Source organism: Astyanax mexicanus, chromosome 13, assembly GCF_023375975.1.
Source record: "Astyanax mexicanus isolate ESR-SI-001 chromosome 13, AstMex3_surface, whole genome shotgun sequence".
Taxonomy (NCBI): domain Eukaryota; kingdom Metazoa; phylum Chordata; class Actinopteri; order Characiformes; family Acestrorhamphidae; genus Astyanax; species Astyanax mexicanus.
Window position 1 is genome coordinate 29,584,104 of NC_064420.1, and position 13,530 is coordinate 29,597,633.

Consider the following 13,530-nt stretch of genomic DNA (forward strand, 5'->3'; position numbering starts at 1 on the left):
GCCTAATGTGTGGGGGCAAATTAATAAAGCATGGGAATGAGATACTAATGTGTGGGCGCCACTTGTTAAGCCGTGGAAACGAGATCCTAATGCATGACCACAACTTATTGATGCGTGGGAACAAGATCCTAATGCTTGGGCACTACTTATTAATGCATGGGAACGAGATCCTAATGCATGGCCACTACTCTTTAATACCTGGGAATGAGATCTTAATGTATGGCAACTACATTTTAATGCATGGGAAGAGATCATAATGTGTGGCTATGACTTATTAATGCATGGGAATGAGATCCTAATGCATGGCCACTACTCTTTAATACCTGGGAATGAGATCCTAATGCATGGCAATTACATTTTAATGCATGGGAAGAGATCATAATGCGTGGCCACTACTTATTAAGGCGCAACAAGATCCTAATGTGTAGCCACAACGACTTCATGCATAGAAATGAAAGGCCATAGAAATGCATGGCCACAACTTATTAAAGCATGGGAACGAGATCATAATGCATGGCCATGACTTATTAAGGCATGAGGATGACTTATATGGTCAGGACTTAATTGCCTAGTCCTCCCCACGACTTAATTATCTTGTTCCCACGTCTTAATATGTCGTGAACATGCACCTTAGAAACTTTGTGAATATTACAGAATCTAAATGAAATCTGATCACTAATGAGATCACTATTAGGCTGGTTATCACTACTCCTCATCTATTGGACAAAGTTCACATGTTTATTAACTGAACTAAATTAATATAAAATACCACAATTATTATATTCCATTCATTCACCTGTGCCAAGACGTGGACTGTAGCCTTTTTTCACAAACAAAAGTCCTGTTCACGGTCTGGAGGCAGAATGAAAAAGTCAAGAGAGCGAGGAGCGCACACCTTCATCTCTCTTTCATCCCCCTTCCTCTTTCTCTCATCCCTACATCCCTGCTGCAGAGATCAGAACGAGAGAAAGACAGAGTGCGGATCGATAGCTCATGACACCGGCGAAGGTCAAAAGCCGCCAGGGATGCTGTTTATTTCTCTTACACTCCTTCATTCTATCATTCTTCTTTTCATCAGCGGCGTTCAGGAGAAGAAGGGAAAAAAACACCCCCCGAAACGTCGTTTCAATTTCTGTAGGTCTGAACGCCGCTGACCCTGAGGCGCCGCTCCCCCTTTTCTCCCTCGCTCCCTCATTCTTTTTCAATCTGCCGCCGAACCTGTTGCACTTTGTCATTTTTAGCGTGGAGCTGAGCGCCGGATGAAGGGCGACTCTCATTTGGGAGCGAGTGGAACAGGCGCGTGGCGTGATCAGCGCGAGAGCCGGCTGATTGATTTTCTCGCCTCTCTCCCAATCTCAGGTTCCAGTTCAACAAGAAGGGGAAAGTGTGGAGAGACTCCTTCCTGGTGGAGAGAGGGTAAGTCTGCTGGGAGAGAAGTGTGTAAATCTGAGTGTGTGTGTGTGTGTGTGTGAGAGAGAGAGAGAGAGAGAGAGAGAGAGAGAGAGAGAACCTTCTGGTTATATTTAATTGATGCATTGATTATTTTCATTTTAATGTATTGGGTCAGTCCTGTTTTACCATCTGTTTTACTAATAGTGTCACTATCTGCTTTTCAAGAAGAGATTTTAAAATGTATTTGTACTTGTAATAAACACACTGCAAGGGCACCGAGCGGTCCAGCAGTCTCATGCACTGCCAATACGATCGAGAGATAGCTGGTTCGAATCCCAGTCATGCAGCTTGCCATCAGCTGCCGGAGACCCAAGAGCACAACTGGTCTTGCTCTCTCTGAGTGGGTAGATGACACCCTTGCCTAAGGTGATGTTGAACAGCACAAGGCGCCTGTGAGCTGATGTATCGGAACTGAGACGTTGCGCTTTCCTCCGAGCGCGCTGACTACTTAGCAAATTGGGGGAGAAAATATATTTAAAAAAAAATAATAAATATATATATATAATATATAAAATATATACAATGCAAAAAACAGGATTTTTGCAAGTGAAATGATCTCATTACAAGGCAATAAGGCAATTTTTTTGTCTTACTAAGCATTGCAAGTGTAACAAGTTTGGCTTATTTTAGGAATAATGATCTTAAATTAAGTCTCAATTAAAATTCAATTAAATCTCAAATTAAGCACAAAAGAGCAAGTTATTCTGATTCACTGCCACTACAATCGGAAGATCGCTGGTTCGAATCCAAGTCACGCAGCTTGCCAGCAGCTGCCGGAGCCCTGAGAAAGCACAATTGGCCTTGCTTTCTCTGGGTGGGTAGATGGTGCTCTCTCCCCTCATCACACCTAGGGTGATGTGAATCAGCACAAGGCGCCTGTAAGCTGATGTATCAGAACCAAGTGGCTGCGGCAAATTGGGAGAAAATGGGAAAAAATTGAAATAAGTTTATATAAAATAAATAAATAAATACAGTGCAAAAACATGATCTTAGCAAGTGAAATTCTAATCTAATTTCAAGGCAATAAATATTTTTTTGTCTTACTAAGCATTGGAAGTGTAAAATGATTCTGCTTATTTTAGGAATAATAATCTTAATCAATCTTACTTAGAATTCTCACCTTATTTTCAGTCATTTGAACTTAAACTAAGCACAAAATGGCAAGTTATTCTGATTCTTTATTTAATTTTTTAATTTATTAAAAAAATAACAGATTTTTGCTAGATTTAATTTCTACTTAAAAATTTTCTTATCTATACAATAATTGTATTATCTTATCTATAAAATAATTATCTATAGAAATGTTTTACCATGTTTTACCACATTTACCAACAGTAACTCTTTATCTATTTTTTGCGTTTTTTACTAGATTGTACTAGGTTTTACTATGGCCTTTAAATGACCCCAGTGAACCAATGGTAAATTACCATTAAATTATTTATATGACTTCCATTTAATTCACTTTTTTTATAGTTTTATAGTTAAATCAATCCAAAAATGTATCCCACAGCAATGAAATAAAACATTATTGCAGAAATATTAACAATTAAAACATTAAAAACAATAAAAAAATAAAAGGAAACTCTGATATATTCCAAGTATAAACTCTACAAGCTTAATGTCCATGGTTTGTGGATATATGAGCATTTTTATGAGAATTTGATGGCATTCAGTTAAAGTGCAAGCATTAATAAGAGTGTAAGCATTAATGAGAGCATTAACGATACCAAACACACTGACACGCCCTAAATCAAGCTGCGCTGTGTGCGGTTGTCAGCCTGCCTATAGATCCCTAATATAGGTCACAGGAGCAAACCTTTTTATGTTATGACCAACACACAACAATATGTGGCCGATACATTTAGGTATATGTATATTTAGATGTCTCTTTATTTTATGTATTAGCCAGATTTATAAAATCCTCCAGCAGATTCACAGGGATTTTTACAGAAATAAAAAATATATTGTTGTTACCATTCATGCGGTTTCATTCATCAACAAAAAATATCAGCCTGTCATTTTCTAATCAAATTTAAATCAAAGGCACTCTTGTGCTTTTCCCTCATTTAAATGCACCGTTAGCGATTCATAAACCACACTGACACGCAACCAAATCCAGCCTGATTGATTTTGATGGTAAGTGTCGGTGAAACAAGCACATAAACACACTCAGCTGATTAACTGATCTATTTAAAGACTAGCTTTGATCTGCTCGGATTGAGCATCGTGACAAACATCTCAACTGTAGTTCAGCAGAACTTGACTTTCTTGAGAGAGACTTCCGAATGCAAATGAGGCTCAGCCAGTGAGATAAATAATAAAAAAAAACAGGTATGGAGTGCGGAGAGGTAATTATACCAGTCTGTCACGATTTCAGAGATATTAACGTTATAGAGTCGGCGCATCCGTGCAGTTTGTGTCGAGCACATTTTCAGCCTGTAATCAGAAGACCGAGAGTTGGAGCCCCAGGGATGCCATGCTGATATTAGGTGTATTTTCAATGGCTAAATTTAAATTCCTTTTCAACTTAGTTTTTCAACCACAATAAAGTGCAGATTAAAGACAGTCAAGACATGTACAAGATTTCAACATTGATTCAGCAACTGGATGTTTACTAGGATGCTTTGGACAAACCAGTGCTTATTATTCAGAAAGGCAGTATTTGTGAAGTTATATGATGCCTAAATATACATTTCTTGGCATGGAACCTACATTAAATAGTTGTAAAGCCTATTTTTAACAAGCATCAGCTCTAATAAAGGCTGCAGTTGTCATAGTTATGCTTTAAAATGTATTGAGACCAAAAAGAGCTTTGCAAAAAGCTGTGTAAAGCAACGTCTGCTAAAGATGCACCAAAATGAAACTCTTAGGCCGAACCCCATTAAGATGAAGACCCTATTTTTACATTTTACAACATTTTTGGCTTGTTTTTGAAGATAAATCCCATTGTTTTATATAAATGATTGTGTCTTTTTGTCACGATTGCAGCAGCAGGGAGATGAGGAGGCAGACATAAGTGCGAGTAATACCTATTAAAAACTAAACTCAAAACATGATAAACAAACAAACAAGACTTTAAATAAACAACAAGGAATAAACTATGACAAGGAATAAGAAACAGCAACTAGACAAACCTAAAACATGCACAAGAACTGACAAGGGAACACTGAAACAAATAAACATGGAGCAAACAAGAAAACAAGATACACCTAGGACAGGGAATGAGGGGGTGGAGCTACAGACGACACAGGAAGAGGCACTAAAGGTCAGGGAGGAGACAAGGAGAACAACACAGGACCATGTGCTCTTGAAAACAGAAAGGACACAAAACAGGACCAGAACATGATACTTTTCACTTATGATTTTTTGCCATTTTCTGTCAAATTATCAGAATATCTGGTGCATCTCTAACGGCTACTACCACAGAACATTTGAATATAAAATGTGGATGCATTTGTAAGATACAGCTCTGAAAAAAATAAGTGACCACTTAAAAACGATGAGTTTCTTAGATTTTATCAAATTATAAACCTCTGGAATATAATCAAGAGTTAGACGGATGATTACAAGCCATCAAATCAAGCTGAACTGCTTAAATTTGTGCATCAGGAGTAAAGGCATAAAGTTATCTAAAAGCAGTGTGTAAGACTGGTGGAGGAGAACATGCCAAGATGCATGAAAACTGTGATTAAAAAACAGGGTTATTCCACCAAATACTGATTTCTGAACTCTTAAAACTGTATGATTATGAACTTGTTTTGTTCTTTGCATTATTTGAGGTCTGAAAGCTCTGCATCTTTTTTTTGTTATTTAAGCCATTTCTCTAATGCTGTTTGCTGTAAATAAATGCTCTAAATGACAATATTTTTATTTTGAATTTGGGAGAAATGTTGTACGTAGTTTATAGAATAAAACAACAATGTTCATTTTACTCAAACATATACCTATAAATAGCAAAATCAGAGAAACTGATTCAAAAACTGAAGTGGTCTCTTAATGTTTCCAGAGCTGTATGCGTGCATGATTTAGCTTTTGTTCATTTCTTGAAAATCCGTAGCTATTAGATAATAGGAAAATTGTAGTCATGAAGAGATGCATATGGCCCAAAGTGTGCCGAGTAAATGTTGCCCACATCACTACACTGTTTACACTGTTTCACCAGTCTGGACTGTTGATACATGGCAGGTTGGGTCCATAAATTGATGATGTTTTTGCCAATTTCTGACCCCACCATCTGTGAGCCTCATCAAAAATCCAGATTCATCAGAGCAAACTGCATTTGGACTATTTATATTAATTTATATCAGATTGAGTTATGAGTTATGAAAAGATTATGTAGGCATCTTGTAGCTTTTCATTTTTTTTTAAATATTACCAACAATTAAAAAGCTGTAGTTTAAGTGTTTTAAACGTTTAAGAGGCAGTACTAGTTTCAAAAATGGAAATGGGGTGAAAAATGTTGGATTTATTTCTGTTTGAATGTTAGGGATGTATTTTTGAATGATAAGTAAAGAAATATTCTTTCTGTTCTTTCTTCTTGGCAGGAAACTACTTCACAAAGTGGTGCATGATGGGAAGGAGGTGGCTCAGGAGGAAAATTACCTTCCCAAGTACCAGCGAGTCAAGGACCTGTGCCAGCGTGCGGAATACCAAACACCCTGCGAGCAGATCGGACAGGTACACACACACACACACACACACACACACACACACAGACGCACGCAGACACACACATTCTGGCATATGTACACTAGTGTAATGAGTGTGAACAGCAGATACAATACAAATGGTTGTACATGGTTGATGTCTGTCAGAACCTGTGGCTTTAATGATCACTTAGAAAAGCTGTATCCGTTGAAGCAGAAGCAGATGCTCCTCTCACACAGTAATGCTGTCTGTACTTTAGGGAGGCATGTTTGGTAATCCTTATCATGATACTGACCTTTTGCAATATGCAAATGAGCCCTCTGACATTTTGTTTTAATTTTGTAGTTTGAGTCTTCGGATCAGCCTCAGATGTTCCAGATGAATGTTTCTGCATGTGTTTGGATTCATTAAAGCTGCAAACCAGTTTGGCTGAAATAATAAGCTCAGCTTTTTATGACGTCATTATTTATGATTTATCGTCATGAAAAAAATGATACAGTAATTACTCTGTCAATTTTTTACTTCTTTATTTAATTAAAAAACATGATGTTTCAGCCCATGCTTTTAAGGCCTTTGTCAGATGAAGCATGGGCCAAAATATCATATTTTTCTACATTTAAGAACAAAATTTAGGGTTTTTCACAGAGTGATTGCTGCACCATTCTTTATAAAGACTCTCTGAAGGCTTCTTGCTTTGGTTTCATTGAAAGTTTAGACTTTATCAATCAATTTGATTAAGAATTTTTGCTCATTAATAATAATCATTAGCTACTTATTTGAAACCAAAAATTAAACATACAGCTCTGGAAAAAATTAAGAGACCACTTCAGTTTCTAAATCAGTTTCTCTGCTTTTGTTAAGTATATGTATATGTTTAAGTAAAATGAACATTGTTGTTTTATTCTTTAAACTGTGTACAACATTTCTCCCAAATCCCCCCCAAAAAATCATTTAGAGCATTTATTTGCAGAAAATAGAAAAAAATTTCATTCATCTTGACATGTTTCTTCTCCACCAGTCTTACACACTGCTTTTGGATAACTTTATGCCTTTACTCCTGGTGCCAAAATTCAAGCAGTTCAGCTTGGTTTAATGGCTTGTGGTCATCCATCTTCCTCTTGATTATATTCCAGAGGTTTTCAGTTTGGTAAAATTAAGAAACTCATAATTTTCAAGTGATCTCCTGAGATGTAAATATATATTAATAGTGTCAGTCAATTTAAAAATATATATTTTATTAATAGAATTCTATTAATATTCACAATTAATCAAACTTTTTCCTAAAATACAAGCTTTTGATAAGGTGTATTTAAATGTGAATAAAAGGAATCAGCAATAGAAACATTAGATTTGTATTATTGGTGTTGATCCATTAAAACATAATTGATGAAGAATTAATCACGACAATATACTGTGACTAAATGATGATTTTTTTTTTAAATACAGATACCAAACTGTATTTTTCAGAAGAGTTTCGATGGTTTTTAAACTGAAATGCTGCAATGCACATAAATGTGAGTTGAGTTTAACTGAGAGATTTAATGGAGAAAATAAATGCTAGTGTTGCTCCATATTCCACACTTAACAACTTGAAAAGAGGAAACGTGCCAACAGAGAGAAAGTGTTGCTGTGTTATATCGCTAAATAACACTCATAATTCTTCAATCACCAGGCTCTGTTAATTTTGTCACATGATTAATTTGCATACAAAAAAATTACAAGTTAAAGATGCAGATTAACTGATTAACTGAATGCATCAACGTATGAGGTTGACAGCCATAATATATATATATATATATATATATATATATATATATATATATATATATATATATATATATATATATATATAAAGCATCTATATGAACTAGTATACAGTCTGCTTACATAAACACACACACATAAACACACACACAGTCTATATTTATAAACTGTAGCAGGTGCATGTGTGTCTGTGGAGAGTAGACACTGATAAGATGTCCTACAGAGAGATTTCTTCCTTTTTTCTTCTGGAAAACACACACTCACACACTTACACACACTTACACGCACACACAGGCACATACACACACACACACACACACACTGATGGCTAATGAAGGCCCAGTGGTAGACAGCTCTAAGCTGTCAGATCAAACACACCTGAGACTTCAGTTTTCTCTCACTCCTGCTCTCTCTTTCTCTCTCTCTCTCTCTCTCTCTCTCTCTCTCTCTCTGTCAGCGAGCTGACCGCTCTCATCCTCCAGAGAGTTCCATCCTTTCAGAGTTCCCGAGCAATAAATCACTCACTCTTCCTCATCCTCCCTCCTCTTCCTCTCCCTCTCTCTCTCTTTCTCTCTCTTTTTCTCTTATCTTTCCATCCCCTGGCAGACTGGCCTCGTTTGTATCCGTCTGTCTCCTCTGATCAAACACATGCCTCTCTTTCTTATGCAGATCTCAGCTTATATAAAGCGCTCTCCATCCGTCTCCACTGCTTCGCTTTGTGCCCTGTAGTTTATACAGTAGATATTTGTATTAATAACAATGCGCTGAGATGAATCGCCTGAGCCTGTACTCATTATTTGCATTTCCCCTGCCTGCCCTGCTGAAACTGATGGTATTTAGAATAAACAAACAGATATACTAAAAAGGAATACTACTGGAATGACTATTAGTAAGGCATATCATCAAGAACCTGGAAATATAATAAAGGATCCATAAAGAAACAGGATTATGATTCAGTAGCTGCGGTCCAATCTGAAGGGAGCTGCCCAACTAGGCAGCATTTTCAGGCAGCATAGGCGCGCTCCCGAGAAAAGGACTGTCCCATTCGGAAGGTGGCATGTGCTGCCTACCTGGGCAGCTGCCTTATTTTACCCCGATTCTGAAGGCAGCGTGAGATGTATCCTTCACGGCGAAGGCAATCCCATGATGCATTTCACCAGCTCAGAGTTCCAGCGCTCAGATTTAAAAACATGGCGGACGGAGCCGGCCTGCCACGGAGTTTCTGTACAAATGTAAGTAATTCCCTCCTGTATTTCCACTCACCGCTGCGTGGGTTTATCAAACTAGCATATTTTAGACTGTTTTAAGTTGTTTTCCATCGTTGTTTTCGCCTGTACTTCATTTAATGTAAGACCTGACCGGCGGAAGCTACCGTTAGCTTATCGCGCTAATTTACCGGGTAAGCTAACACGCATCTAGCCGACTTACAGAGTACCAAACGCGGCTGCAGCGCTGAGGAAACCCCCGCTAGGAAACAAAGATACCCTGGCCGTCCAGTGTAAAAAGTTTTAACTGTTTTAAGTCACTGTTACGTATAACTAAGTGATTTACTGTGTAAATAGTGTAACACTGTAGAATAACCTGTAATTCAGTGATTTAATGTGTAAATAGTTTAATTGTTAGAGGGAATAACTAGAGTTACCTGTAACTGAGTGATTAATTGTGTAAATAGTGTAATTATGAGCGTGTTCTCCATAAACCGCTGTTACTAATTCAGATTTATTTTTTCCACAGGGATGAACGTGGGCCGGGGAAGGTGAACTCTGGTCAGACCGGCTGGAGGCAGCGTTAGCTCCCTTTATGAATATATATATTTTTTCTTTGAATGTAATAAAGTTTTCTCTCTTAACATTATTATTTTTGCTTGCTGTGTGTTTATTGTCACTATGCTTATTGTAGTATCACATCTCAACTAGTGGGTATGGGTAAATAAAAAAAAAATAAAGTTTATGAATCATGTGTTTTATGCAACTAAAAGATAAAGATATAATAAAAATTAGCTGACTGTGTATGAATGTACTATTGTGTGAAACGTAGCTTAGTTTGATAATTTAGCTCTGGCTCATACAAAATATTTATTATATTATGGTTTCATTACTCATGCATTTCTATGAAGCATCTAATCAAAAATAAAATAAATGCATACATAAAACTGACAATACTCTGAGAATGAAGTGAGGAAAAGTGTATAATTAAAGTAAATCATGAATATTTAAATATCTGTAATATTTGGATGAGTAAAAGAGAAATAGCTGCCGCTGCATTGAGATTTATCCCGAGGTAAGTGATCATTAACTTTAGTTATTTATAAACAGCTCACGGGCACAGCGCGCTAGACGTGATGACGTATGCTGACTCCAGAGCGTGTCCCGAACGCGCTGCCTTATAAGATCCCTTATGGGTGAAAATGCTGCCGAACGAGGGAGCTGCCTTTGAAGGCAATGACTGCCTAGGCAGCTCCCTTCAGATTGGACCGCAGCTAGTATATCAGCTAACAGACGCCTGTGCTGATCAACATTACAATAGGAGCAAATCCTCATATCTCTTTAGGAATTTTGACCTTACCGACTCTTTAATAGTATTAGATTGACAATTATTCTTTTTTAAAAGCACATTTAGACCATTTAGTGCTGTGTTGGTTTTTTTTTATACACAAGAAGTCCTGGCGTCCACATGTGTGGACATCACATTTTGAGTTATCTAGACCCAAACACTAAATTTTGCTCTACAAACAAGAGCCTGGTGTCCTCTTATAAGGCCTTTATACTGTTACCTAGTGGTGGCAGAAGAGTTTAACATGTTACAGTTATGATTCTGTTTAAAAATGTAATTGAAAACACAGTAAATACAGTGTTTAAACAATGTTTATGTTTTTTTACTGTTATGTCTTCGTATTGAAGCAGCACTTCAAATGAGCCATATTGCTCAAAAGAGCACAATTGTTGCACTTAGGCAAAAAAATAAGATTCTGTGTCTATCTATCAAAATATAAACCTAAAGTCCTCATATGTGGACATAATTTGTTTTTAGAAACTACATCATGTAAAAAGATAATTCTTTGTTTTTACACTAATCACATGCAAATTAGCCAAAATATCAAAGAAAAAATAAAAATGCAGTTCTATCCTTAGGAGGTTAAATAAAGCATAAATATCCTGAAATGATTTATTTCTTATATTAGTTTGAATTTAGGAGTTTCAGAGTAATAAATACTGTAGCTTGTTGAATATTCATAGTTGTTGAATACTGAAGTAATTATCCCAAATGAGAAATTATGTTTGTTTGTTTCTGTTCTAGCTGCATCAGCTCTAATAGTTCTTATTTAGTTTGCATTTAATTTAATTTTCCACTCATTTTGTTTACACTTACAAAATAATGAATCCATCAATATTGAATAAAGAGCATAAACTGAGCAATTACTGCTACAGAATTCTGAATGAGAATGCATATTAAAACATGTATCTCCAAAATAGTAAAAAAGTAAATGAGAAGAAATAAAAAACCTTCTTAGCTTTCATTGGAAGTCAGTGAAAAAGGTATTTTATTCCAAGTCATTTCAGAGCATTTCTATTGGTCCAGTTAATAGTAATAGTTAATAGTTAATAGTAATTGATACAATATAAAGGACAGCCACTTGAAATACCATATTTTTCGCACTATAAGGTGCACTTAAAATCCTTTCATGTTCCCCAAAAATCGTCAGTGCTCATTATAATCCGGTGCACCTTATGTATGAATTTTACCAGTCAGTTTGTAAAGAGCAGTAAAGCCACTCTGCTGAAGTACAGCGTTATACAAGAGTTTCAGTTTAGTTCTCCAGCACTAAGGCTGAAGCAGCATTAGCATTAGCCACTAACCGTGCTAAGTGCTAGCTCTTTCACCGTTCAGAGATAAATATTATTGACCTGTAGTCTGCTGCTAACCCTGGCTAGCACTGCTGGAGCAGTATTAACATTACATACATAACCACGCTAAGCTACAGCTGTTTCTGCATTTAGAAGTGAGTATATCCGCCTGTAGCCTACACTTTTACTGTGTTCAAACAAGCTATGTAGAATGAATCGCTAGCAAATATCGCCCTAGCTTCCTCAGAGTAGCACGGTCGGGCAGCATTTACTGTTAGCAGCTAATTCTAATGCTGCTGCACCTAGTCTTAGTGGAAATCTGGAAATCTAAGCTTACTGTAAATAAATGGAAGCACTTTACTCACCCAAATAAACTGTTTTCATGAGAGAAATCCGTGTAGATTCACATCCAGCACTTGTTTGACTTTAAAAGAAAAGGATTTCTTAAAAAAAAATACAGTGTTGTTTACTTAGCTTAGCTTTACTTAACTTAGCAACCACCCCTACCACCACACCATTAGAAGAATAACACGGTAACACCCCTGTTCCTTACTTGTGTTGGTAATGCGCCTTATAATCTGGTACACCCAATGTATAAAAATAGATCAGAAAATAGACGTTCATTGATAGTTCGCCTTATAATCTGGTGCACCTTATAGTCTAAAAAAAATACAGCACAAAACAAATCAAGAGCTCAGAAATGTTATATTTCACTCTTTACTATTTTAGCATATGGAACGAGTTCAAATCCGAACCGCTGATGCTGTACCAGGTCCCTATTTTCAGTGCGCCTGTGTTTCTCGGTCGTCTGCTGGGGAGCGGGTGCCGCAGTTGTGTTTTTATAGCATTGTCTCGCTCTTAATGACCTGACAGCGCCCGAGTGCAGTGTGTTAGAAGGAGAGAGCGCAACTGGAACTCTTCATTAACAAGTCTTTTAACGAGGAGGATTTGGCATCGCATGGTAATTACAGATGACAAAGAGAGCAGGCAGGGAGCAGGGAGGTAATTCTCACCATTTAATCAACCCAACACACACACACACACACACACACATGCACACACACAACTGTGCACAGGCATGTGCATTATTCTTCACCTTTGTGTGTCTATCAGAGGTGTGAGATAAACACGGCTCATTAGTGACAAAAAGCTTGGAGCAAACAGACACAAGTCTGAAAAAAGATAATAATAGATAATAGCAGGTATGTATTTTAGGATTGCGTGTGTGTGTTTGTGTGTGTGTGGATGAGTGTGACTGAGCTTTGGAATATATATTATTTTTTTAAAATGTGAATTTAGGACATTTTTACACATGTAGTTTGTTTCTATGGTCTAAATCAGTTGATGAGATCATTTATTTGGAGCGTTTCTCCCTCTGTTTGGTTTAGTTTCACACACCTGGCACAAACCTAAACGCACCAAAAAAGCGCACTAATAAGCCAATCACAGCACATAGTCTCTTCTGATTGGTCAGAGCTGTCTAGTGCGGGGAGAAGCTTAATGCTGCAGACCGGAGCCCCAGTGGGCATGGCTAAAGGGCGGAGCATGTGTCAATCATTTTCGACTGCAGCCAATCAGATACTACACTTTCATTGTCAATCATTTTTTATTAAGCCAATCATCAGACAGACCAAGCTGTCCATCATTTTTTACTGCAGCCAATCACCTTAACAGATCTGTCAAAAGAAGGCGGAAACTGCGGTGCTACCGGTTAAACACGATTAAAACACTTCGAAACAGCGGTGAAGCTGAATGTGTATAAGTTTTATACAAAATACTATATTTTACAGTTTAAACACATGTATGTGCTATTGTACTTAGT

The 13,530-nt window shown here is 37.1% G+C and overlaps 1 protein-coding gene and 1 long non-coding RNA gene across 6 annotated transcripts in view; both read left to right on the plus strand.

The window, feature by feature from the left end:
* The window catches only part of sulf2b (sulfatase 2b), a 345,428-nt gene that overhangs the window by 308,824 nt on the left and 23,074 nt on the right, over positions 1-13,530 (plus strand). For all 5 annotated transcript variants that reach the window (XM_049486337.1, XM_049486339.1, XM_049486338.1 and 2 more), the window contains 2 exons: positions 1,360-1,416; positions 5,997-6,129. In XM_049486337.1, coding sequence (XP_049342294.1) covers positions 1,360-1,416; positions 5,997-6,129 — 190 coding nt within the window. The remainder of the gene's footprint in view (positions 1-1,359; positions 1,417-5,996; positions 6,130-13,530) is intronic.
* On the plus strand, positions 8,820-9,717 carry LOC125806732 (uncharacterized). The gene is made up of 2 exons (XR_007441555.1): positions 8,820-9,095; positions 9,598-9,717. It is a non-coding gene; the product is annotated as an uncharacterized LOC125806732 (long non-coding RNA).